The sequence below is a fragment of the Anolis sagrei genome, chromosome 3 (genome assembly GCF_037176765.1).
Source record: "Anolis sagrei isolate rAnoSag1 chromosome 3, rAnoSag1.mat, whole genome shotgun sequence".
In the NCBI taxonomy this organism is placed as follows: domain Eukaryota; kingdom Metazoa; phylum Chordata; class Lepidosauria; order Squamata; family Dactyloidae; genus Anolis; species Anolis sagrei.
The window spans coordinates 218,155,006-218,182,705 of NC_090023.1; the positions used below are offsets into that span (position 1 = coordinate 218,155,006).

Below are 27,700 nucleotides of genomic sequence, written 5' to 3' on the forward strand. Positions count from 1 at the left end.
CTGTGAGTTTTCGAGGCTGTATGGCCATTCTTTCCTGACGTTTCACCCACATCTGTGGCAGGCATCCTCAGAGATTGTGAGTTCTGTTGGAAACTAGGCAAGTGAGGTTTACATACCTGTGGAATGACCAGGGTGGGAGAAAGAACTCTTGTTTGCTTGAGGCAAGTGTGAATGTTGCATTGGCCACCTTGCCTCAAACAGACAAGCATTCTTTCTGGACATTCCACAGATATATAAACCTCACTTGCCTAGTTTCCAATAGACCTCACAACCTCTGAAGATGCCTGCCATAGATGTGGTCGAAAAGTCAGGAGATAATGCTACTGGAACATGGCCATACAGCCCTGAAAACTCACAGCAACCTAGTGATCCCAGCCATGAAAGCTTTCGACAACATACTGATTTAAGTTCTTCCAAGTATTCTTAAATGTACATGTGAAGCCATGCAAGCAAAAAATCTGTCACAATTATATATAATCTCCAAAGTTTCACTGATAGAAACTGGGCCATATGGGGCCAAGTAACATAAGTTATTAATGAGGAAAAACACACAAGTTAGGAGAGGCTACAGCAGTTTACTTTTGCTGGCATCTATTGTCTAGATTTTGCCCTCTCATCTACTAAGTTAATTGATACAAAGTACTTTTTGCACTTTGGATTCATTTTTCAACAACAATAGGGAAAATTGGGGGAGGGAAGAAAAGCCGGAACACTTCAAAGCTGCTGGAAAAATTGAGGAGGGGGCAAGTTTGTTTTCTGCTTTTCTAAAGAATCATGGATTCAAATCGCAGGGAAAGAGATTCCACCTAAACATTAGGAAGATCTTTCTGATGGTAAGAGGTGTTCAACAATGAAATGTGCTACCTCAAAGTATGGTGGAGTATTATTATTATTATTATTATTACCTCGCTTTATCTCCCCGAAAAGGGGCGCAAAGCAGCTTAACACAAAAGCATCAGCACAACCATTTAAAATATACAAATATACGAACATTAAAACAGGATTAAATATAAACAGTATTTTAAAATACCCAGTTAAAAACCATTAAAACAAATTCAAAGTTTAAAACCACAGCACCTCCTGAATTGATTTTAAACACCATCATTTTTAAAAGCTTGCCTAATAAAAAGGTTTTAGCCTGCTGGTCAGGAAGTTCCAGAGTTGAGGGGCAGCCACTGAGAAGGCCTGCACTCTCGTTCCCACTGACCAAGCTTGAGATGAAGATGGGACTGAGAGAAGGGCCTCTCCCGAAGATTTCAGGGCCTGGGCATGCTTGTACAAGGGGATGCCATCAGCCTGGACCTGAACCATCTAGGACTTTAAAGTGCTCTTCACTCTTCCAACTCTATGATTCCAAGTGGAATGACAGGGAGTTAATCACGACTGTCCCTGTCAAATTGGGTCAGTTGGTGAATATTTTCTAACTAACCTCAAAGAAAAAAAACCTAAGCCTTGGAATAAAGTTAGCAGCATACACTTTGGAGTAACGGGTATATATTTTGCTATTGCAACACCATGTGAGGTCTTCTGGTGCCAATCCAGGAATTAGAGCATCACTAAAAGGGTAAAGACAATGCCCTCTACCGGTAGGTTGCAGAAGTGGGTGATAAGATAGGTGTACGTGGGGAGTTTGTGACCTTCCCCTGTGTCCGGCCTGGGTCTATTTGCCTCAAGAAGGCTTCCTTGCCCAGAGAGGCCCTTGTTCTGGAGCTCCCTGTGCTGCAGTCCCCGCTGGCATCTAGAGAAGTGGCAAAGCACTGAGTCAGCAACTAACCCCCCTCCTCCCACTGCATCCCGCTGCTGCCAGGGAATCGACAAAATCACTCAACTGGGAAATTAACTCCAGCCTTGAAACATCCCACCCTGGTGGCCAGTGAAGGTCAGGGAACTGGAATCGGTGGTTCAGGGCTAGCAAGTGAAGAAGCCCCAAAGTAAACTATGTGTACCCAGAGAGCTTGCAGTGGTGGCATAACAAGAGGGAAAGGAAGGACTGGATGCTCCCCCAGACACCAATCTCTCTCTGTGGAATACAACCATGGGCTTTGTAATCCGATATCTGCATCATAAATAAATGCTGGAAACAGCAAGGAGTTGGTCCAGTAGTTATGACAAGATCTCTTTCAGTGGGATGACAAGCAAAACCAAAACAACATCCTATGCTTGGCATCAATGAATAAATATGAGCTGACGAGTTGCCACCATGAGGTTTAAGGCAGAGCTGAGACAACTGTACCTCTCCAAAGACTGACTTCTATTCCCAGCCTTGCCAGTTAGGAATTACTGGAGTAGTAGTTTATTTATGTCTGGAGAGGTAAAAGTTCACCAGTTCTTCTGGGCACTGAGGTGTGAATGTGATAGGCAGATGAGTGGGGATGGCCCATCATAGATAGCTATAGCAAAGTAATCTTTGGGAAAACAGACAAGTCTTGATGGGGTTGAATATGAAAGATGGATAGATTTTAGAGAAGGGGTGATGAGGAAATTCATAGAGCTACAAGATAAACATTGGATGCCTTAAACTGATTACAAGTGGAATGTCAGGAATGGGTAATTGTGACACGCACCAGAAAAGGCATTGTTGGTATTGAGGAAGTAGATCTCCTCCCGTCCATCTCCATCAATGTCACAGGCTGTCACACCAATCGCATTGCCTTGGCGATCCCGTAGTGCATAATATGGAGAGCTACGTTCGTTCACCGCAAGATTCACCAGCCGCCCCCGTGCTTTATCATATTTCAGCACCAGATTGGGACCATTGTACCTGAAGAAATAGAAAGACCCAGAAAGGTGAAATGGAAGATGACCTGAGGATGCAGCCCTTTCCCATTGGATCTTTTCTGCCAAAGCAAATCTTCCATTCTTTCTTAGGCAGGTTCTAAAGGAGGTAGCAAAAATCACATCCCGTATTGGCTGTTTCTGGAGAGGAGAGGAAGACATCACAAGAACAGTTCCTGAAGCCAAACAGGGATGGGCGTGAAAATTCATACATTATGACAACTGCATTTTGTTTTTGTTTTTCCAACCTAGGGCACCATGCAAGGGGAATAATTCCATTTGAGTGGGTGCTCAAATTGTTCATGTTCTGCTAAAAGCCTATAGTCCAGCTGGGAAACATGGTTTTTTTTGAACTGCCTTGTGCCTCACTCCAGGAGAAAGATCGTATATAAATGAAATGAAATAAATAAAAGGTTATCACAGATGCTTCTGGCCAGGCAGAGATAACATGGCAAAAAGGCATGTCAAAATAAAATAATGCATGGCTGATATCTATAATGAAGCATGACTCCTGCATCAAGTTGACTGCATCATGAAATCCAGTCCCAGTTGTAGATAAACAGATTAATCATACGCAAACTTTGGAGAAGCTGTTTTTCGGACTATACTGGGAATTCTGGGAGCTACAGTTGAAAAAGTTTATATTTCAAAGTTCTTATAGCTGCCTCAAATACCCTGTAGGGCAGGCATGGGCAAACTTGGGCCCTCCAGGTGTTTTGGACTTCAACTCCCACAATTCCTAACAGCCGGTTAGGAATTGTGCCCACGCCTGCCCTATAGGGCAATTCACAAAGACACTCCAACCTGATTTTCAGGTTTCTGATTATGGAAGATATGGGAGATGTCTTTTTCTCCCCGATTTCAGATCACTCTTAATCAAATCCTGCAGGCTTTGAAGGGAAAAAAAATCTTCATATCAGTCAGCAAGCCAAAAGGTAATTTGGTATGTTTTCACTAGCAGTAGCTCAGGCTTTCATTTTGTTTCATTGTGCAACTTATACTAAATCTTCTTTTGCTATCCATCTTATGCTCAATAAACTTGATTCATTGGGTGAGATACATTGCTTGGTTAAGGGATAAGGATTTGAAGGTGGGTTGGGAGGCGAAGGGGGTTCGATGTCTACAGAGGCAGACTTTCTTTTCTAATTTTAACCCTTCATTCTGAAGCACTTCAAGATCAAGAGAGGCACCCTTGGGGCTCCCCAGGTAATAGAAGCTAGCTTGGAAAGATCTGAGTGTAGCTCGTTTGTATTATCATAGATCTGATTCCTGCAAAATTCAAGTTGAAATATTTTGGTGCCAGTTTGGGGCTGCAGTGGTGCAGTGGGTTACACTGCTGAGCTGTGAAACTTGCTGACTGAAAGGTCAGTGGTCTGAATCCATGGATTGGGGTGAGCTCTCGTTGTTAGCCCCAGCTCCTGCCAACCTAGCAGTTCAAAAATATCCAAATGTGAGTAGATCAATAGGTACCGCTCAGCCCAAAATGTAATGGTGCTCCATGCAGTCATGCCAGCCACATGACCTAGGAGGTGTCTACTGACAATACCAGCTCTTTGGCTTTAAAATAGAGATGAGCACCACCCCCCAGAGTTGGACTCGACTCGACTTCATGTGAAGGGGAAACCTTTACCTTTACCTTGGTGCCAGTTTGGGGGACCAGCAGAGATCACCTGGACTGGTTGGTATAAAGCCAGTGGCCGGAACATTTAGTACAAAGATGACAAAAGCTTATACCAAATGTGTTTCACTTGTGGTTTTGTTGGACTGCAACTCCATCCAGTCCTAACACAATCAATATTGAAGGAAGATGGAAGTTGTGATGTAATAAAATTTGGAATACAAATTGTCCTTCTGCAGTCTATAACCTTTTTGGGAATTTGGTACAGACTTCACATCATGTTGTTTGTTGTGTGCCTCAACTTTTTTCTGAGGCACAGTGAACCTATCATGGAGTTTGCTTGGCAAGATTTTTTTCAGGAGGATTTCTTATTGCCGTCCTCTATGTCTGAGAGACTGACTTGCTCAAGGGCATCCAGTGGATTTCAACAGCCAAGCAGGGATTTGAATCCTAGTCTCCTGGAAATCCTTTTCCCACACTCAAGCCAAAATACGATGCTGGTTCCCCAGAGCTTTCACACAGCCCTTTCCCATTTTACAAATGACCGAACTGTATCCTCCTACTGAGGCTCTGTAGTGATCCAAGTTACAGAAAACTGATTGTTTCATCCTGGGCAAGAACTGGATTCTTTCTGACATCCACCCATGCTAAGATTGCACAATGCAAAGTTGCAGAAATGCCTGAGTGGTTTCATCTGGCGGCTAATGATGTGTGACTCTAATGTGGTTAGCATGGAGTTTGCTAAAGCTGAAAATGCATAGTTTAGAGAGAAAATTAATATCATGGAGGAGAAAGAGAGCAGGGAGGGGAGTCTCAGCAGCTAATAATAATTAAAGAGCTGGGCTAAACCTTGAGAACAATATTACAAAGTCCTGGAGAAAACAATGGGAACCAATGTTGCTCCTGAATCAAAGGAGAAGCAGGTATGAAGCCCAAAAGGAAACCAATCTGCAAAGAATGATAGCTGCAGCTGCGGCTGAATCCTGTGAAGTATCAGAGATGCTGACACATCTTTCTAGAGTTCCAAGTACCAAGATTTTGCAATTCTATGACTTTGATTGGGAAACGCCAACATCAGAAAACATACAATGCACTTTTGACATTAGTTTACTTTAGTGTTTACACCTTATTTTATTTTTCTGGTTATTTAATCTTTAATGTTTGTTTTACTTAAGTGATACTTGTTCTTTACTGTTCTGATGTAGCACAAATCCTATGTAAAATCATACTATGTATTTTTGACATTAATATTGAAATCTGAAATATATACAGAGCTGGGCTAAACCTTTCTATATGTGTTGTTCAAGTTTGGACAACACATATAGAAAGAATAGAAATATATCAGCCATAGATGCAGGCGAAATGTCAGGAGAGAATGCTGCTGGAACATGGCCATACAGTCCGAAAAACTCACAGCAACTCAGTGATTCCAGCCATGAAAGCATTTGTCAACAGAAAATAGATTCAAATATTGCTGGTACTTCAAGTCAAGTCCAGAGCTGGGAAAAGGTACATTTACTACTTGGGCAGTTCTGGAAGCCCTAGCCAAAAAAGCAGCCTTTGCTTGTTCTCCAACTATTACATAGTAGTTTTTTGTGACATACTCATCCCAGAGCTGGAGAAACGTACCATATATATATGTATGTGTGTGTGTATATATATGTGTGTGTGTGTGCGCACACACACACATACATATATGCTACCACTTCCAGATAGATATAAACTTAGAGAACTTGGGGAGCTCAGTCTTCATACAGTGGAGGTTTGACTTGCATAATTCCCATGCTCTCTTCTAGGATCAGGAGAACAGTAGCTTTCACTGAGACTGAGACATGTCTTTTGCTGCTGGCCAGACCAATTTGCCAATTTCAGAGCTAATGACTACACCTGTAGCTTTAACTGCTCCAGGGCAATGAAGCAGGGTAGAAAGAGGGATTCTCCTACTTCATTCCTAATGCCAGACAAGTTGAAGCAGAGGAAATGTTGCTGCTGGGCTGCTGCATATAGTTTCACTCTGTTCTGTAGTTCTTACAATTACAGCTATGCTCTCCAACTCTGAAGTTGGTGACCCTGAGCCCTAAGCGTGTTACTTGATCAATGAAATCATCTGAATTTTGAAAACTCTCACTACATAACACCTATAAGCGAAGGGATAAAAAAAGTTTTGTTCTCCCTCTGGTCCTAATTACAGAAGTTTTCTAGTGCCACTCTCGGGTAAGAGCGAACAGCACTGCATCCCAGTTTAGGACTCTGCTTGAGCTGGCTCAGCAAGAGCCGTACCCTGACCGGTGGTAAACAAGTTACACAAGCACCAGTCCTGCGGTTATGAAATGTTCTGCCTCTGTTTGTAGTTATGACCTGGCACCAAAAGGAGGCAGAAAATTGCTTGGCCTTGCCACTGCCATACCCGCCCCCCTCTCCTGAGGTGTGAATGTTTGCTGCCAATCTCCTGTGAAAATCTCTACAACTTCTCTTCCATATCTGACCCATCCATTCCTCATTCTCAGGTTGCCAGGATTCAAACCTGGCTTGTAGAGAGTATACTGTTGTTTAGAGATATGTATATCCCTTGGGGAAGTTGCTAATGTGTGTGTCACGTGTGTTACAGCAGACCTAGTCTCCTTTCCTGCACAAATGATGTAAATTGCAATGTTGTAGGCAGAACTGGAAAGGATAGTTTTTATGAATGGTGACTTCTAGAATTCTACATCTAATAAGATTAGCATAACTTTTCCAGGCTTTGTCTCCAGGAAGTTATGACTAAGATATGAGCCCCTGGTAGTGCAATGGGTTAAACCTTTTTGCCAGCAGGACTGCTGACCGGAAAGTTGGCAGTTCGAATCCGGGGAGTGGGGTGAGCTCCCATCTGTTTGTTCCAGCTTTTCATCCAAAGACATGAGAGGAGCCTTCCACAAGATGGTAAAACATCCGGGTGTCTCGATTGGGCAATGAGCTCCCACCTGTCAGCTCCAGCTTCTCATGCGAAGACATGAGAGAAGCCTTCCACAGGATGATAAAACATCCAGGAGTTACCTAGGCAATGTCCTTGCAGATGGCCAATTCTCTCACACGAGAAGCAACTTGCAGTTTTTCAAGTCGTTCCTGACATGAAAAAACCCCCCGACTAAGATTCTATTTTTCATTGGCTAGTTTACTTATGCCAGAGGTCCATAGGACACAACGTGTTCCTTTTTCTTGGTTGTGCAGTAGCAGCTATGTGGCACTTGGGTATATCCTTCGGCCCTTTAATGACTGTTAAAGGGAAAACCTGGGTATCCCCCAAAGCCATGGAAAAACATTTTGCACAAGGAGGTACTGAAAACCCCTTGAACAACATCCATAAAAGTACTTAGACTAGCATAAGCCCTACCTACACCAGCATGAATCTCAAAGAGGATTTTGGTTCTTGAAGCCTGACTACTAAGGAAGGAAATCTCCATTGCAAGATGGATGGGAATGCAGGGTGCTACGGTTATAGTGGATCTGAAGCTAAATGCGGGCTAGGAGTGTGGCAAAGGCAGACAAATGTTATTTTGAGGCTGCCTTAGCAGAAGCAGTATATCTAAGAAGAAGGACCCAATTGCTCTATTTTGCACTGCTCAAGCTATAGCCAAAGAACTGGTGTGTTATTAATGTTTCTCCTGTAATAAGAACACTGACAAATTGGTGACAGTCTAGGACAGAGTGATGGAGATGCAGAGCCTGGGATTCAAGTCCATTAAGAAAGGTCAGTGGAATGATGGGACAAAAAAGGATGGATGGATGCAGGTGAAACACAAACACAGGTGAATGAGCAAGTTTGCTGAGCGATGCTACAGAAACATCCCTTTGTGAGACAACATTAAACAGCCTTTGAAAATTGAGGGGTGGGCTGCCAGGAATCACTGGGTCTTTACTGCTGCTTAGAAGAGAACTAAATCATCATTCTGCCTTCCAAACCTGGCAACCACTACATCTGTGTATATTACATCTCCCATCATCCTCAGCTAGCATCTTGATTTTTATGAAACTACAGTAGAGTCTCGCTTTTCCAATCTTCGCTCATCTGATGTTCTGTATTATCCAACGCAGTCTGCCTCCCGCCTGGATCCACAGCTGTTTCAATACATTGCAATGTTTTGGTACTAAATTCGTAAATACAGTAATTACGACATAACGTTACCTTGCATTTAACTGCTTTTTCTGTCAATTTATTGTAAAACATGATGTTTTGGTGCTTAATCTGTAAAATCATAATGTAATTTTATGTTTAATGGGCTTTTCCTTAATCCCTCCTTATTATCCAACATTTTTGCTTATCCAACGTTCTGCTGGCCCATTTTTGTTGGATAAGCGAGACTCTACTGTATTTACAAATCTTCCAGAATCTATTATATGTAGCAACATCAAAATCAGAGTAAATGCTTGTGTTATCAGGCCTATAATCTGGCGTTTGGGTACTACTGGGAATGATTGAAAATGCATCATGTAGCAAAACTAATGGTGAGTTTCAATGGGAGTTGGAGTCCAGTAATATCTAGAGAGCCACAGATTACCCACTCCTATTTTTATGAATGCTGGTGCTATTTAACAGCAATAGTTGTGACATGTCCCCACACCTCTGCTATATGAGGGACACTGTCTAATTTTATGTCTCATTAATGCACTGGGATTTGGAGCTCCTTCAAGAAGGGATCTTTTCCACAGGGATTGTGGATAGGTTAAAACAGTTTCCCTAGCTTATGTTCCAGCTATTTTGACCACAAATGCCTTCATCCTGGTTGTGCCAGCAGGGGCTGGCTGGGAGTTGGAGCCCAACATCACCTGGAGAACACTAGCATAAGGAAGGCTGGTACAAAAAAATATATGCAAAGGACTATATCACAATTACCAAGGCATCGCTTGGCACTATTTTTCACTTTAGGGGAACCATTGGGTTTTTGCCTTACAGATTATGGGGATCTTTTGGTAGAACATTATATGTGTGGGATCTTGACTGGGTCCATATTGTTACTGCTGTACATCTGTGTTATCTGTGATCTTGGCATCCCTATCAATGTGTTATCTTGGCATCCCCCACAATGGTATTGTTATACGCACAAAGTCCAGGATGGTGATTTTTCTCTTCCTGCATGGAGACATCCCACATTGTGTGCTGTATATGCCCCAGCTGATGGCAAACATGTGCTGCTTCTACTTGATTGGAGATGGGCTGGATGGTTGACTCTTGAGGCAGCTGGCCAAGCTTTAACTCCACTCCCTCCCACCCTTTACTGTTGGAAGGTCTGCCAGATTGGGCAGGCATTAAGCACACAGCTGAATGCCTTGCTCACTCCTGTGCACCCTTTCCAAGTTGAGAACATTGCCAATAATGAGATCATGGGGCACTCATTCACTCTGCAGCCAATTAACACAATGTCAAGGTGCACATTGAGGCCTGTCAGCACAGTGAGGGAGCATGGAGAGGAAACAGTTGCTCCTCCATCCAGGAGGGAGCCAGCAAATGTAATATCCAGGTGAGAGACCCGGATAGATTGCTAAGACAGAGCAAGCAAAGCTGTTTTTTCTCAGGTCAAAGCAGAGTTTGGAAAACTTGCTTTGGGGGATCAGGAAAGGTAACGTTTCTAAGCTCTGGGTCAAACCATGCACACCTTTCCATAGATCCTGAGGTATGTGCCACTCTAGGAACTGCAGGCCTGCAACTCTTATTAGGCCTAGCTGACATGGTCAATGATGAAGGATATTTCAATATTTGGAGGGCAACATATTCCTCCAGATTTGTTTTAGATCTTCCTGCAATGGAAGATATCCAGAAGTGGGTGGAAAATTGCAGCCACACCATAAAGATGGAGGTAAAAAGAAATTTCAACTGCAGAGTGCTGGCTTCGGTGACACTTCCCAATTCAGTAGGTCAGTGAATCACCTTCAGATTTCAGCCTGGACTTAAAAGAGGCTAACTGGGGGCCCATCCAGACAGTACTGTTACCCCAGGAGCTTCCGCAGCAAACAGGAGGGGGGGGGGGCAAATGCCATTCCCTGTAAATGTGGAAGCAATCGCTACAAAAGACAAAAACCTTGAGATTTCCAGGTGTAGGAATATTGCAATTTTGAGCCTAATATGCGGATCTTCGCATGTCTGTATGTCCCTGCAATCAAAATCGCGGGATTTTTTTTATCTGGGTTTGTTCCTGGGTTTAAAATGTTTGTTCCTGATCGGTAGGTTCCTAAAAAGACAGTGGCACTTGAGCAGAAAGCAAAAACTTTGTGTGTGTGCTAGAAACTTCATGAAATGTGTGGAGAGCACATTTTCTCTGGCCAAGACAAAGTTGTGGCCCCCTATTCAATGTTTCACAAGAAGAGCAATCAGGAACAGCCATGTATAACCCAGGAACAGCACCCTGTTGTTTGATGCCACAAGTACATAACCAAATTTGTCTGGACAGATGGCCAGGCAGCCAGGCTCTAGAAAAGGTCAATAATGACAAAGTTCTGTTCCTTACCTGAAAGTGTGTGAAAACTCAAGGCTCTAGAAAATGTCAATAATGACAAAGTTCTGTTCCTTGCTTGATAGCCCCTTTAAAGTCCAGACTGAAATGTGAAGGTGATTCATTGACCTACTGAGTTGAAAGCCCTCAATTGTCACTGAAGCCAGCACTTTCAAGCAAGGAACAAAGGAGCAGAACTTTGTCAGTATTGACACTTTCTAGAGCCTGGCTGCCTGGCCATCTGTCCAGACAGATTTGGTTGTGTACTTGTGGCATCAAACAACAGGGTGCTGTTCCTGGGTTATACATGGCTGTTCCTGATTGCTCTTCTTGTGAAACATTGAATAGGGGGCCACAACTTTGCCCTGGCCAGAGAAAATGTGCCCTTTACACATTTCATGAAGTTTCTAGCATGCACGCAAAGTTTTTGCCTTCTTTTCAATGGTCACCTTCTTTTTAGGAGCCGACCAATCATTGTGCAGAGCTGACTTGGGAAGATTTTGTCCTATCCCACTAGGTTTGTTTGTGTGGTAGATCCTTCATGAAACATCTGGAGGGCACACATTCTTTGGTCAAGACAAAGAACTGAACTTTTGCAGAGATCTGCATATCTGTGTCTTGCGGGATTTTTACAAACTGCTGAGGTTTCTGGGGGAAGTCCCATGGTGGCCATCTTGGGGGCCTCTAAATCTTGCAACAAAGCATCAAGTCTGGACAATGGAGGCAGAAATCCTGGGACCAACAGGTCTGTATGTGGACCTCTTCTGAAGTCCTGAGATTTTTTGCTCCTGTTTAAAACCCATGATTTATTGCTGTCCGGAAGCACCCTGAGGTACTTAGCCTGACTGCTCCAAATAGGCTAGATTCACAGCCCCACTGACCCAGAACCTAGCTAGTTGAATGGGGAGCAACCAACACAGGCAGGAAGAGTTGTTGGTGACACCAGACAGAAGCGCACCTTCCTGTGAAGGACAACTAGAATGCTAGGTAGCAGCGTTATGCCATCAACTCCTCCACACAGGCTATTAAAATGTTGTTAAAAAGAGCTACTGACCTTGGCAAGAAACCTGGGAAAGCAAAGAGGCATCTTTATACTGGGGCTTGGTGAGCAGGCTTACATTTGGACATCAAATCTCAGCAATTCTAGCCAGCAAGGTTATTTGGGATTTGGGTCATTGTAGTACAAAAATGTGTTCCCCATCATCCCTATCATCCCCAGGTTCTGGTTTAGCATGTCTGAATGGCTGACAGTCAAGATATGCACTGCAACACTTCAGCATTAACACGCATAATGCCTTTGGGGCAAAAGTGAATGAGATCAATCATTCTGTATCTGCTGTTTTGACTGTGAGTGTCTATGCTTGTGTATTTAAAACATCACCATCCAAGGCAATTCCAAGACATTTTGCTTATGGAGGCATAGGGCAAGGTGGCATGTGCCCTCTTCTATGTGCAGAAGTTATTTGGTCATCAAGTTTTTCCTTAAATCTTTCAATGGATCCAGCATTTTCAACACATCAAAGGTATACATCAGGCATTATGGTATACACCAGGCATGGGCAAACTTGGGCTCTCCAGGTGTTTTGGACTTCAACTCCCACAATTCCTAACAGCCTCAGGCCCGTTCCTTTTCCCTCTCAGCCGCTTAAACAGAATTGAGGGAGGTTTGTGCCAGCGAGTCCCTTCAAGGCATGAGGGTTCTGTGTGGGAAGTTATGTCCAATTCTATCGTTGGTGAGGTTCAAAATGCTCTTTGATTGTAGATGAACTATAAATCCCAGCAACTGCAACTCCCAAATGTTAAGGTCTATTTTTCCCAAACTCCACCAGTTTTTACATTTGAGCATATTGAGTATTCGTGCCAAGTTTGGCCATTGTTTCAGTCCACAGTGCTATCTGGATGTAGGTGAACTATAACTTGAAAGCTCAAGGTCAATGCCCACCAAACCCTTCCAGTATTTTCTGTTGGTCATGTGAGTTCTGTGTGCCAAGTTTGGTCCAATTCCATCGTTGGTGAAGTTCAGAAAGCCCTTTGATTGTAGGTTAACTATAAAGCCCAGCAACTACAACTCCCTAATGACAAAATCAATCCCTCCCAACCCCACCAGTATTAAATTTTGCTGTATCAAGTATTTGTGCCAAATTTCATCCATTGAATGAAAATACATCGTGCATATCAGATATTTACATTATGATTCATAACAGTAGCAAAATTACAGTTATGAAGTAGCAATGAAAATAATTTTATGGTTGGGGGTCATCACAACAGGAGGGGTCGCAGCATTAGGAAGGTTGAGAAACACTGCTTTTGGGGAAATGCTTAAGGGAATGGGCACTGGGAACTCCCGAAGAGCCCAGTGAGAATTGATTGTATTCCATGGTCATGGGATGCTGGTTGAATGTGTATGGGGAAATAAGCCAGACACTGAGATGGAAGGAACTGGCACATATAGAATCCTGAATAGCAGCACCTTTACTGCAACATATTGTCGTGGGTCCCATTGAGTCTTAACAAAAGAGAATGAGAGTCTAGGATTATTCTAAATACAAGATTATAGATCGTTGGACATATTGCTACTTGGACAACAATCAGGCAACTATATTACAAAACAATTTCTGCTAAATTTGTCTCTAGAAAAAGAAATTATGCTATTTAGCTCTTGGACGGTATCCATGAAGCACAAAGAGATCTAAAATCTATGGCTGTGTAGGCCGATTAGGTTGAGGTGATTTGGAGCAAATTATAGGACGGCATAGGGGACAGCCAGATATAATTGCTGAAATGCTAATTGCAGACATTGTTAATGGAGTCCACTGTGGCATGGCCATAGGATCTGTGATGTGATTTTGGATGGCTCCAGTGCCTGACAGCTTAATGGGAAAGAAGCAGAAAGTTCTGTAACACCTTAAATGGATTGTTCGCTGAAAAATGATGATTTTTTGAATTGCAACTCTTGGAAACACAGCTGGGTACTTCTGAAAACTGCAGCCTGAAAGTACCTTTTCCGAGCTCTGGCTGGGAGCCTAATAGCGCAACTCTTTGCAAGAAAGTTTATTCCTCTGGACTAAAGGCAGAGCAAATCAAGTGAACAACAAGGGAGAAAGGCTATGGAGGGGTGAGATTCCTGGAGCAAATGAACTCAGCTGATGACGAGATATGATCTAGCTCTCCCGGAAATTGTGGGTATAAAAAGTTCTCCAATGGATATATGCTCTTCCCAGCTCAATACCGTTCAGAGATGTTTTATGGGCAGAACAAGCTATACAAGTGGTGGCCAAGTATAAAGGGACAGGTCCCTCCAGCACCTATTTACTAGGTCATGACTCCAGCATGGCCAAAGTGGAGGAAAAGAGGAATGGGCTCAGGCAGCTACAGGCAGAAACAGTTTGTCAGATAAACGACTTGGAGAGACAGTTAAGTTGTAAGCTTTGAGGAAGCTGCTGCTGAAGGGAAGTTTTATTGAAAATGAACATCCATATCCACCTATATGAGTCTTTGCGCTGCAATAACTTCAAGGGTTGCAGTCTGAGCCAGCAGGTTGTAACACATTTGTGTGTGCATACACGCACGCACATGTACACACACATCCTGTCTACCCTTTCTTGCCTGTAGAATAAGCTAGACCCACCCCCTTCAGAATATGCAAAAATATCCCCACAAACACATTAAGATTGACATTCTGTAATGCAGTGGTTCTCAACCTTCTTAAGGCTGCAACCCCTTAATATAGTTCCTATTGTTGTGGTGACCTCCAACAATAAAATTATTTTCGATGCTACTTCATAACAGTAATTTTGCTACTGTTATGGATCGTAATGTAAATATCTGATATGCAGGATGTATTTTCATTCACTTGACCAAATTTGACACAAATACCCAATATGCCCAAATTTCAGTACTGGTGGGGATGGGGGGAGGCAGGATTGATTTTGTCATTTGAGAGTTCACCTACAATCAAAGAGCATTCTGAACTCCACCAATTGTGGAATTGAAGCAAACTTGGAACACAGAACTCCCATGACCAACAAAAAATACTTGAAGGGTGTGGTGGGCATTAACTTTGAGTTTTGGAGTTGTAGTTCACCTACATCCAGAGAGCACTGTGAACACAAACAATGATAGGTCTGGACCAAACTTGGCACGAATATTCAATATGCCCAAATGTGAACACTGGTGGAGTTTGGGGGAAATAGACCGTGACATTTGGGAGTTATAACTGCTGGGATTTATAGTTCACCTACAATCATAGGGCATTCTGAACCCCACCAACAACAGAATTGGGCCAAACTTCCTACACAGAACCTCCAGGACCAACAGAAAATACTGTGTTTTCTGATGGTCTTTGACAACCCCCCTGACACCCCTTGGTCATTCCCCCAGGGTCCCAACCCCCAGGCTGAGAAACACTGCTGTAATGCTTAAGAGAATTGACTACCTCTAGCCTACAGAAATTCCCAATCAGGCCAACATCTGGCCTATTTTTACAGGGACTCTTGATTTTGTTAGGTCTTTGTGTCATGGCGAGCTCAGTGACATCACCTTTAAACCTCCCATCCATTCAGGGCTCCCCAGCACTGTTAAAGGAACTTATTTGGCCAGCATCTTGTCAAATCTAGCCCCTTCCCCACCCCGCACATGGCATCATCCCCACTCCCACACCTGTTTACATCATCTTTGATACCCACCCAGCCACAATAATCTCGAAGTCTCCATCCTGGTCCACATCCGTCACAGCCACTCCATAATTGAGCTGGGTTGGGTTGCTGTCATAGTCTTGGGGAAGAACACTGTCCGTGACTGCTGTAAACATGGGCTCACTACGCTGGGATCCTTCACCGGGCTGAGTCAGAACCAAACTCCAGAGCAGCAGAAGTTGCAGCCTTGGCACCTACAAACAGAGAGGCATACGGCCATGTCAGTCACACTAGTCCTCTTACCCATCTGTTTAGCAAGTGGATAATTCAATTTCCATGCACAAACACGGGGACCTGTTTCTGAACTTACACCCATTTCAGATCCTGATCATACAGTGACAACATAAGTGGCCAGATCCAAAGAGAGGACAAGCTTCCAGGCCTTCTTATCTAGATATGAAAGAGGATGCTTCTTGGTTTAGGAAGTATTAGCACTTCAGAAGTTCTCTCTTTGAACCCAAATTTTAGGAAGAACCTCATGACTCTTTGAACTGGAATGGACTACTTTGGTAGGTGGTGGATTCTCCTTATTGGAAGTCTTTAAGCAGGTGTTGGAGGGTCATAATTCAGGTATACTTCAGGGTCCTGCTTGGCAAGGTGTTAGATAGGCCTTGAATCCCTTCCAATTCAATCAATCCATTTTGCCATTTCACCATCTTATAAATTGTCTCTACCACAGTGATTCTTAATCTGTGGGCCCCCGGATGTTTTGGTCTTCAACTCCCAGAAATCCTAACAGCTGGTAAACTAGCTGGGATTTCTGGGAGTTGTAGGACAAAACACCTGGGGATCCACAGGTTGTGAACTACTGCTCTACCAAGTATTTGATGCAGCCTGTCTTATTAGAGGGGGGCAGGGTGGCCCATAATTGTTTGGTTTGGTGAAGTTTACTAATTGCCTATTGATCAAGTACAGGTGAAGTTATACATGTACATATTTCTTTGTCCATATGAAGTAGAGCTTGGGAGAGTGACTTTTTCTGGACCACCCATTCTAAGAAACCCTTTGTCAATATGCTAGTAGTCATGTTGGCTGCAGGATTCCAGGGTTTTGTAGTTTCAAAAAGTAACTTTTCCAAGCTTGCGTGCTTGCATTTCTTAATTCAATTATCTTGTTGGATCTTGGAAGAAATCTCTGGAATGAAAGCCTGTGGCATATTTCAGCTGGTGCCAAAAGCAAGGAAGAGTGAGCATCAAGTTCATGCAAAATTGTCTCGATTTTGTGATCTAAAGTGAATTCACTTTGGAACGTGAAACCAGACTTGTTTCTGGCCCCTTCCACACTGCCCCTATATCCCAGGATCTGAACCCAGATTATCTTCTTATACCAGATTATCTGGCACTGGACAGATAATCTGGGATCACATCTTGGGATATAGGGCAGTGTACAAGGGGTATCCGAGTTCCACATATTGCCAGAAGACGACAAACAAAAGGATGAAGGCTTAGACCTTTACCTTTCGCTCCCCAGTACTTTGAAAGGAACAGAACAGAGAGGTCGTACATTTTTTCAAGCCGAATTATCCCCCCGCAACCTGCCCCGCCCAGGCTGAATCAAATAGAAAGCAGATGACTCTGTCTCTACTCTGGGAGGAGGGAAGGAGAGCAATTATAAAAGGCATTATACAACAACCACACTCTTGCTTATGTTCAGTTTGGGGCCCTGTAATTTCTAAAGAAGCCAGTATTTATATCCTTCCTGTGGAGGTTAGGAAGCTAAATTACAATTAGCCACAAAATAGTAGCAAGTTAATATACCATGTCACGCATAGGCACAACAGACAAGAAATTGGGAATAGCTGAGAAAGTGATGAGATCTTTCCAATCCTGGTATTCTTAGGGCCCTATAATACTATTGTTATAGCACTATTATTCCACTCTAACTGCCATGGCAATATCCTATGGAATTCTGGGACTTGTAGTTTAGTCAGGACTAAGAGCTCTCTGGCTGAGATATCTAAATGTCTCTTCTTTAACAACACATCCTAGGATTACATATGGTGTGTTGTTGAAGGCTTTCATGACTTGAATCACTGGGTTGCTGTGCATTTTCCAGGCTGTATGGCCATGTTCCAGAAGCATTCTCTCCTGATATTTCACCTTCACCTATAGCAGACATTTTCAGAGGTTGTGAGATCTGTTGGAAACTAGGCGAGTGAGGTTTATACATCTGTGGAATGTCCTGGGTGGTGTGAATGTTGAAATGGGCCACCTTGATTAGCATTTAATGTTTCCAGACAAGAATCAACCAGGGCCAACTAACCAGTCAGGCTTTGAAGCTACAGAGCCATTACATGCTAATCAAGGTGACCATTTGCAACATTCACACTTGCCTCAAGCAGACAAGAGTTCTTTCTCCCACCTGGACATTCCACAGATATATAAACCTCACTTGTTTAGTTGCCAACTGATCTCACAACCTCTGAGGATGCCTGCCATAGATGTGGGCAAAACATCAGGAGAGAATGCTTCTAGAACATGGTCATACAGCCGAGAAAACTCACAACAACCCATTCCATTTGATGTTTCCATGGCAGTTAAAGTGCAATAGAACAGTGTAATAGGCTCTTTGTGGGACAAGACTGGAGAAAACCTTCAAACATTCTTTACAACATGAATGAGGACTCTGACCCTTCTGGCCCCTAATCTATCCCACTTCTTTCTCCATGACACCATTATTTGATAACGAATCTCAACAAAAGACATCCTAGCATTTGCATAGAGCGGGCATCTTCAAACTGCAGCCCTCCAGCTGTTTGGGCCGCCAACTCCCAGAATTCCTGACAATTGAAAAAGCTCATTAGGGCTTCTGGGAGTTGGAGGCCCAAACAGCTGGAGGACCGCAGTTTGAGGATGCCTGGCTTAGAGGCTCCCCTAATGTAAAAGGTTGAAACTTATCTCCTAAGGCTTTGTTACGGACAGTAAGAATTTAAAGCTAAAATTTACTCTGGGTTTTTGGTCTCATCTTGCCTCCGGGAATGCGTGAAAACTTCTCTGAAATTTGGCTTTTATTGGTAAAAGATGTTCGTCCTCTCCTTGCTAGATTAAATCAATAGTTCAACCAATTCAACAGTCAAATTTCATCAAGGACCAACCAGTATGGTGGAGACTCCTTCTTTGGAGGCTTTTAAACAGAGGCTGGATGGCCATCTGTCGGGGGTGCTTTGAATGTGATTTTCCTGCTTCTTGGCAGGGGGTTGGACTGGATGGCCCATGAGGTCTCTTCCAACTCTAGGATTCGCTTATTCTCTATCACAGGACACTAACAAGCAGTGCATGAGTCAATAAACTGTGCTTTGCTGATTACTCTCACAATAAGTGGTATACTACCCTGATTAAGGAGGCTCCACATTCCCTAGACTGAATGGTTATGGATGCCCCAGACATCCATCACATCAAATGGGTAAACCAAAAATATACTTTTATGTTGTAGGATGCGACACCTATTAGTGTATATACCAGGAAATAAATATCTAGAAGTGTGTAAGGATCTTCATAAGATCTATTCCACATTTACTTTGATTTCAATAAGACTTAGTTCAGAGCTATCCCATGACATTTTTGATGCTGGCCCCTTCTTGTCACATGGGGATGTCTACTGGACTGGCACTTGCATAAGAAGAGAGGGTCTTCCTTCAAACTGGAAAGCTTCAGGGGTTTTGGACCAACATCTATATCACTCACACACCACTCCTAGTGGGAATGATTGGGATGTTATTAGTGTTTGTCCTTGAGGCAGTTAATTCTGCCTAATGGTAAGGCGGGCCCTGTGAGACTCATCCAGGCTGTCCCTCAAGCCAGATTCTTCTGATCATTAATCTACAGTCAGTGAATGCATGTGGATCCCTTCTACAGACAAATGCCACAAGGAGAGAAGGAGTAAACAAGGTGCCCGGAGCTTGAGTATCCATTCAACAAATTGTTGAGCCATTTTCTCAGATGAGGATTGCTCTCCAAACAGAAGGATGCTTCCCCCCACCCCCAAATTAAACTCGGTAAACTTTAAAACTGGTGAACCACACCCTTTTTCATATCTTCAATCAGGGAAGTCAAATCTTGGGAAAGAATGAGACTGACCTGGGACAAGGAGAATTTTATTGTTATTGTGTTATTTTGCTGATGTACTTATTGTATTTTATACGTTTGCACTATTGAGTGCTTTTGGGAGCCACCCTGTGTCCCTTTGAGGAGATGGTAGTGGAGTATAAATAAAGTTTATTGAGTTTACTATTATTTCAGACAGGAAGCTGAAGCCTATTTCAATTACGTGGATAGGACTAGATGTTGACAAGCTGGAAGGTGTCCAGAGGAGGGAGACTAAAATGATCAAGGGTCTGGAGAACAAGCCCTATGAGGAGCAGCTTAAAGAGCTGGGCATGTTTAGCCTGCAGAAGAGAAGGCTGAGAGGAGGCATGGTGGGCAGGTTCAAATATGTGAGGGGAAGTCATAGGGAGGAGGGAGCAAACTTTTTTTCTACTGCCCTGGAGACTTGGACGCTTAACAATGGCTTCAAAATACAAGAAAGGAGATTCCACCTGACTGTGACAGCTGTTCAGCAGTGGAACTCTCTGCCCCGAGTGTGGTGGAGGCTCCTTCTTTGGAGGCTTTTAAGTAGATGCTGGATGGCCATCTGTCAGGGGTGCTTTGAATGTGATTTTCCTGCTTCTTGGCAGGGAATTGGTATGGATGGCCCATGAGGTCTCTTCCAACTCTGATTCTATGATTCTGTGACTCAGCATCCTTCATTGAACCTGAAGGCACTGGAGGGCTTACCTGGTGCAAAGCAGGCTACAAGCACACATGTGCACACACATGTGCACCAGAAGGGAACTTCTGAGAAAGGGTTCAGGAGAAATGTCTGGAGCAAAAGGTGGCTGCTCTATCTCTTCTCCTGCTTTTGTCACCTGAGGCAGTCCCCTAATGAATGGTCTTCCCTGGTAAAGGATACAGTTCTTAATTTTGTCAGCACTTGCTTGTGGAAACCCTTACATCTTATGTTAATCAGCATTTCCCCATCGTACCAGAGACTGTCAGCTTGGAGTGTTCATATAATCACTGCTGTAGGGCAGAATCAATATTGTCGTTAAGTCCCTTAGGAGGGAAGGGGGAAGGAAAGAAACCCACCCTTTCATCATGCTTTATCTATCTTGATCATGTGAACAAAAGGGTCATCAAAGTGCATTATGGAATATGTGATCTGTCTTGTAAATATTCCTACAGAGAGAAAACCTTGTTAAGCTTTGTTACTGGCCATCTGGGACATCCTCAACCTTTTCTAGCAGGGCCTGGTATTCTAGACTCTAACAAACAATTCTGCAGGAAACCCCACAGCTCTTTTTTGGGGTGTGTGGATGAGGGTCAGCGAAATAAACATGCTTTATGGTTCCAATCTCTTCCACAGCAAGATTTTTTACTTAGATCCAAGAAGAAACAGGTGGGGTAGCACTCCTGGAAATATCTATCTCATTGATGCTAGCAGAAGACATATACTGCCTGAACCAAATGCAATCCCAAATTTATTCATCTCCTGGCCTAGGGACATCCAGACACTGTTAGGTCCAAACCCTGTCCTGAATCACCATGTGCTCGGGACTATTCTCTGAAGGTAGAATGCATTACATTTATATAATTCATTGTACTTTATGACAAAGCTGAGGGCAATGGGATTCATGGTCTGGCTTGTGTGGTGTAGCTATACAGCCAGAGGACTACATAATAAATACCACTGGATTAAAAACTTCACTGAAATCATATTTCAGCGTGTACCTGACATATAGGAGAGTAGCTTCGATTTCATAAAGCTATGCTTACTGTTATGTTGCACTGTGCCAGGAGCCATCATGCTCCATCTTGTCATGGAGGCAAAGTCTAACTTCTGATATTATGAAGAGGATATTGTCCAGAACACAGATTCCTTTAGGTCTGAGCATTAGGCAGAAGGTGCAAGAACAGAATGCATCCCCCGTATGTATGTTTAGTCATACCAAAGCCATCTATCAAAGAGAAAAACATAGCTTGGGTGCCAACACCATCCTCTAGTTTAGGTCCAGATTAAGATATCATTAAACAAGTTCCTATAAACACAGGACTGTTACAAGTGCCTGGCGACAGAGACAGTGTGCTCCACCCTTCAGGCTCTCCTTGTTTGGCTTGGGCTAATTAAACCCATACATCAGTGAGCATTTCTAGATAGATCATTAGGGAAATGGCCATTAATTAAGTTGCCTTCCTGAAAGCACACACATAGACTTGGAGCTTAGTTGGAGCTTACACCTGTATACAGGCAGTTAAGCAGTTAGTCATATGTCTGATATCTGTAACCCCTGCTCTTCTACGGAGGAGATTCAATTTTCCCATTACAGCTTGTGGTATCTCCTTGCTTCATGTCGGACATAAAGATGACATCTAAACATCCAGTGCCTTTACAGAAGGTTCTCCCATGTAGAAATTGAGGAAGCAGGAATTTCATCAAAATGTTACCCAGAAACTGCAGATGGTCTAAAGATCGGCAGCTAGGTTATTAACGGGAGCTGGTTACAGGGAGCGGTCAACCCCCCTGTCAAAACAGCTTCACCGGCTGCAATAAGTTTCCAGTCCCAATTCAAGGTGCAGGTGATCACCTACAAAGCTCTAAACGGTTCAGGAACTGCCTATCTTCGAGAGCGCATCTTCCCCTACGAACCAGTATGGACCCTAAGATCATCTGGGGAGGCTCTGCTCTCACTTCCACCACTTTCTCAAGCATGGCTGGTGGGAAAAAGGGAGAGGGCCTTCTCGATGGTGGCCCCTTGGCTCTGGAACTCCCTACCTAAGGAGATCAGATTGGCACTCACCCTATCCATTTTCCTGGATGTTCCATTGTGCATTTGATTAGACAGCTCACCAAAAATTGGATTGATCTCATCATAGCGCTTCAGTTGCCCCCTCCCACCTGTAATCCTGTTACTGTAAATGCCAAAGGATGTTACCTTCCCAGCTGTAACCTTTAACTGAATTTGAAACGAATCTTGCACTTTCCCTGGCTCTGCCCAGGAATGATTGCACATTCCCTGATCCCCAAACTCAGCACTTAATCTTTCAGCCATGATACTGTTTTTATTTTGTGTATTGTGATTGATGTTATTTGATGTTGTTGTTTTCATTGTGTGGGTTTTAATCTGTATTTTGTGCTCCACTCTTGTAAGTCGCCCCGAGTCCCTTCAGGGAGATGGTGGTGGGGTATAAGAATAAAGTTGTTGTTGTTGTTATTATTTGAAACACAACAAGTTGAGTCCACAGCAGACACTCTACTGGCTGTTGTATTAGATCACACGTTGAACACTTCCAATGTGTCTAGGACTGTGTGATGTATTGGCAAATAATGAGTGCATATCCCAGTAAGGTGGCCTTCTGTGGCTGGCAGAGGGTAAGTTTGTCAGAGCCGATTGTGTTTAAGTGCAGGCTAAGGTCTTTAGGCACTGCACCCAGTGTGCCGATCACAACTGGGATTATTATTACTATTATTATTTTTCTTTTGCCACTGCATGTAGGTGTTACCAACCTATAGCTAGACACAGCTTCCTGGGAGATGTACACATCAAAAACAAAATAATTTCCTATGATTACATTCCATGAACTCTCTTCCTATATGGAAGTCTTGAAACAGCATGAATTGGGCAATGGCTCTTTGTATTATTGATATTGATATTGTTGATGTTGTTGATGACGATGCTTTTGTTATTGCTAGATTGATTTTAGATTGTGTCTTGTAATTTGCACCCTGTCCTCTCTATGTTGTACACCGCTGTGAGTCGCCCCCGGGCTGAGAACAGCGGTATATAAGCACAGTAAATAATAAATAAATAAATAAATAAATAGAAACAAAGAAGAGCATCGCTTCTATCCCCACTCTATTTTCTGCTTCCCTGGAGACTAGGACATGGAACAATGGCTTCAAACTACAAGAAAGGAGATTCCATCTGAACATTAGGAAGAACTTCCTGACTGCGAGAGCCATTCAGCTGTGGAACTCTCTGCCCCGGGGTGTGGTGGAGGCTCCTCCTTTGGAAGCTTTTAAACAGAGGCTGGATGGCCATCTGTCAGGGGTGCTTTGAATGCAATATTGGCAGGGCATTGGACTGGATGGCCCACAAGGTCTCTTCCAACTCTATGATTCTATCCCTTCATATGCCTACCTAGATATCTTTCAAAGGAGAAGGCCCAATGGAAGGCAGCAGTCATAGGATTAAAAAGTGAAATATTAAGTTGCTGGATGGTAAGAGGCTGCAACTATTTTCAAGATACCATCTTCTAGGCTTAGGCTTGGGACCACATCACACTAGAGCATGGGTCCACTTTAAATCCAGTTTCTGCCTCCTAAAGAATTCTGGGGCTTGTAGTTTAGGGAGGGGGCTTTAAACTGCTCAGCCAAACAAGTCCTGGGCCTCACTGAACTACAAACCCCAGAATTCTGCAGGAGGCAGAAACCAGATTTAAAGTGGACCCATACTCTGGTGTGATGAGGTCCCAAGCCTAAGCCCAGAAGATGAGCAGGAATCTGGCCTCTCTCAGGATGATGGGCGCAAGGAATTCACTGTAGTGAGTGGAGGAAATGCAGCCAAATGTCAGTATGACTCTGAACAGAAGAGCCTTCCCAAACTCTAGAGTGGGCCTCCCGTTCTCATACTGAGGAATATGTATAGAAGTGAGGGTCCAGGCTTTAAGCAAGGGCTTGTTTATTCAGTCCTGGGTCATCATTTGTTCCTTTCTTAGATAGCTCCAAGAATGGGAATTTAAAACAGGGTGAAATATAACCCAGCTTTAAGTCCAATGTTTCTCTCAGCTAAACAAGGATCTGACCTAATATTAGCTTGGCAAGTGGTAACCAGGACTCCATGTTATGGATTGGCTTTTGCTGGTACTCTTGGCAAGAAAACAACAGCACTTGGTCGCCATCTTGTTCCGGCCACTGACATTGATGGACGCTGCCTCCATGACTTTGAGCGCACCAGTGTTTTCTATTCCTCTAACCAGCCAGCTCTTGGACAAAGAAGGCAATGCATACAAGGATGGCCATTTTCTGTCCACATTGTGATGAGTGTCCCATGCAGAATATTGGGTAATCAGTGGATCTTTGTGCATTACAAGCTGTGTAACTTGCCTTAATCCAGTTCTTGTGACTCTAGGCACCAAGTGGATGGAAACCAGTGTCCTGATTGCACACCAGGCAAAGAAGAAGCCACCTGACTTATGTTGTGCATTCCATGTTCTTCATGCATCTGAAGTGTGCATACTGCAATTTGAAACACACTACAAGTGAAAGATAATCTTGCACACCTTGTTTCAAGGTGTAGAGATCACTAGAGGAGGGGCAGATGGTCCTCTGGGGAAGACATGCTGGGAAGACAATAGAGTTTGCATGGGCAGAGTCTCAAAACAAAATATTTGTTTTGAACAACAAATCACAAAATTGACCACCCTGGCTGGGAAATTCTGGGGGTTGTGCTCCCAAATTATAACTTTCCTCAGCTATGATTATAATTTTCCTCTCTCCAAGTGAAGGCACAACCTTGGTGAGATGGAGGAGGATGTGTCCAAGCCTTTTCCCATTCATTTTGGGGGTGTAAGGGAAATAAGCTAGATAAAGGGAGCCCCCAATGGCGCAATGGGTTAAACCCTTGTGCCACCAGGACTGCTGACTGAAAGGTCAGTGGTTTGAATCTGGGGAGCAGGGTGAGCTCCTGTCTGTCAGCTCCAGCTTCCCATGTGGGGACAGAAGAGAAGCCTCCCACAGGATGGTAAAACACCTGGGCGTCCCCTGGGCAGCGTCCTTGCAGATGGCCAATTCTCTCACACCAGAAGCAACTTGCAGTTTCTCAAGTAACTCCGGACATGGAAAAAAAAAGCTAGATAAGGGCACCCAGCAGGTGCATAAACTTAATTATATCAGAGCTTCCGAGACTGTTCATGCACACCTCCTGCCATGTATCCTAAGTGGTGTTACAGTGCCAATTGTGCTGCCATCTCCCACATAAGATGTATCCCTCCAGCGCGCTCACGGTGACATAACATTTCCTGCACTACTGTGGACTAGTGACATCACGAGCTCCCATTGCCATTCCCCAAATGCATCCCCACATCCTGCTGGGTGACAGCACGGCAGCGCAGCCAGCGAAGTGTGGTGCTATCAAAATAGCCTGGAAAACATCACAAGACTCCCTGGGCTCCGAATGATCTTGCCAAGTGCTGCCAGGAGAGCAAAACAAACTCAGCCTGTGAGTTTGGGTCCGAGTCCGGTCTCTCAGGGTTTCCAGGGCTAGGTTTCCTTCGTGGCACCCCTGAAACGAGAAAGGCTCCCATCCGGAGCTGCACTGCTGTCTTCCAGGAACACCAGCCCAGAACCTGCATCAGTGCTGCAGGCAACTGGGTCTCCCTTCCGTGCCAAAGCGGCGAGGAGCAGAACCGGGGCAGGAAGCAGTGGCGGGACCCTAGAGTTGCGTGTGGAGCCGGGACCATAGCATTGCTCTCCCTGGACCACGCCGCAGGGGGCCGGGCAAAACACACCTGGGTGACCGTGCAAGGGGGAGGCCAGCGGTCACCTGAGCAGCAAACAGACAGCAAACAGCACCTGAGCAGCAAACAGGACGGGCTCCCTTGGAAAGGATGCCTCTGCTTCCCCTTCTCTGCCAGGAGAAGCATCTGGGCAGCAGAGAGGCAGCAGAGAGCTGGGCAGCAGAGAGGTATCTGTGTCTCAGCAGGCGAGGACGAGTGCCACGATCCAAGGGATGAGGCGCTCCCTGCAACTCCCGCTTTCTCAACGGAGAAATCCCATCTCCCTCCAGTACACAGATCCCACGGACCCCTGGCCCACTATCTTCGATTTCCAGGCATCCACGCAGCCCCTCAACCGGACGGGGAAAGAGGAAGAGGGGAAAGAGGAGAGAGGGAGGAAGAGGGCGCGCCACCTCCTGATGCCTGGTCCCCACTCGATCGCTTCCTCGAGCCCAACTTTCCGCCTCCACCCGAAGTCTCCCACTTCTTCGGGAAACTTTGCCCCGCCGTTGTGGGTTCGGCTGTCCCTCCTACTCACCGGGAAGAAGTCGGGGTGCCCCGGGAGCGCCATCCCGGGTGGGCTGCCCGGTTGCCCGCCTCTCGCTGCCGCGGCTCTGCTTCGGGCGCCCACTTCTCTCCCTTTCTCTCTCTCTCTCGGTGTGTCTCCGGCGAGTCCGGCGGAGGGAGCGCCTCTTTAAGTAAAGCCTCGCGCCCCGGAGGCGGCCAATCCGCGAGGCCGGAGCCGAAGCGGGCGGCCAATAGCGAGGCCGGAGGGAGGAGCCGCTTGGCACTGATTTACTACCTGGAATTGCAGGGGAAGCGCGGCCAGGCAGCGCCGATCGATACGGAGCCAAACTGTGACGGGGGGGGGGGGGGGAAGCTCTCTCTCTCTCTCTCTCTCTGTGTGTGTATGTGTGTATGAGAGACACGGAAGAAGCGGGCGCGCGGCTCTGAAGAACGCGGCCCGTAACCTTCACGAGGGAGACGGGCTTCCTTGGAGCAGCCTTGGCACAGGAGAGAAACCCCGGGCAGTGAGGGAGGCATCCCTCTCCGCCCACGCCCACGCCAGATCCCTCGCCACGGCTTCTCTCCCCTGCGCTTTCTTGACATGGCTGGTCCTCCCGTCCTCTTCCTTTCCCGCGGAGAAATCATCCCACGGGAAATCATCCCACGGGAGACACTCGTGTCTGTCTTAAATCGCACGGATTGCCAATCTCAGCTCCGGCGCCCGGGCAACGCCCCCTCCCCGCCCTCCTCGGTGTTGCACTCCAGAACAGGATCCCCTCTAAACACCACACAGATGGGTGAAAATAGCAAGCAGTTTATTGAGGGTAATATAAGCCAAAGCAATAAAAAGTAATCCAAAGTAAAAGGGAATCCAATTGATTAGGAAGGAATAGGAACAATGCCATGGTATTCCCTGTAGTAATCTACGGATGTGAGAGCTGGACCTTAGGGAAGGCTGAGCGAAGGAAGATAGATGCTTTTGAGCTGTGGTGCTGGAGGAAAGTGCTGAGAGTGCCTTGGACTGCGAGAAGATCCAACCAGTCCATCCTCCAGGAAATAAAGCCTGACTGCTCATTGGAGGGAAGGATACTAGAGACAAAGTTGAAGTACTTT

The 27,700-nt window shown here is 44.7% G+C and overlaps 1 protein-coding gene across 3 annotated transcripts in view; it reads right to left on the reverse strand.

Annotated features, from left to right (window-relative positions):
* Positions 1-26,753, reverse strand: part of CRTAC1 (cartilage acidic protein 1) — a 55,860-nt gene extending 29,107 nt beyond the window's left edge. For 2 of the 3 annotated variants that reach the window (XM_060768206.2, XM_067465872.1), the window contains exons 1-3: positions 26,619-26,752; positions 15,543-15,745; positions 2,565-2,761 (exon numbers count right to left, since the gene is read on the reverse strand). In XM_060768206.2, coding sequence (XP_060624189.2) covers positions 2,565-2,761; positions 15,543-15,745; positions 26,619-26,651 — 433 coding nt within the window. In that variant the 5' untranslated portion in view covers positions 26,652-26,752. Of the gene's footprint in view, positions 1-2,564; positions 2,762-15,542; positions 15,746-26,618 lie in introns of all 3 variants that reach the window. The other variant, XM_060768207.2, reaches the window with a different exon arrangement.
* Positions 26,754-27,700: the final 947 nt, after the last annotated feature.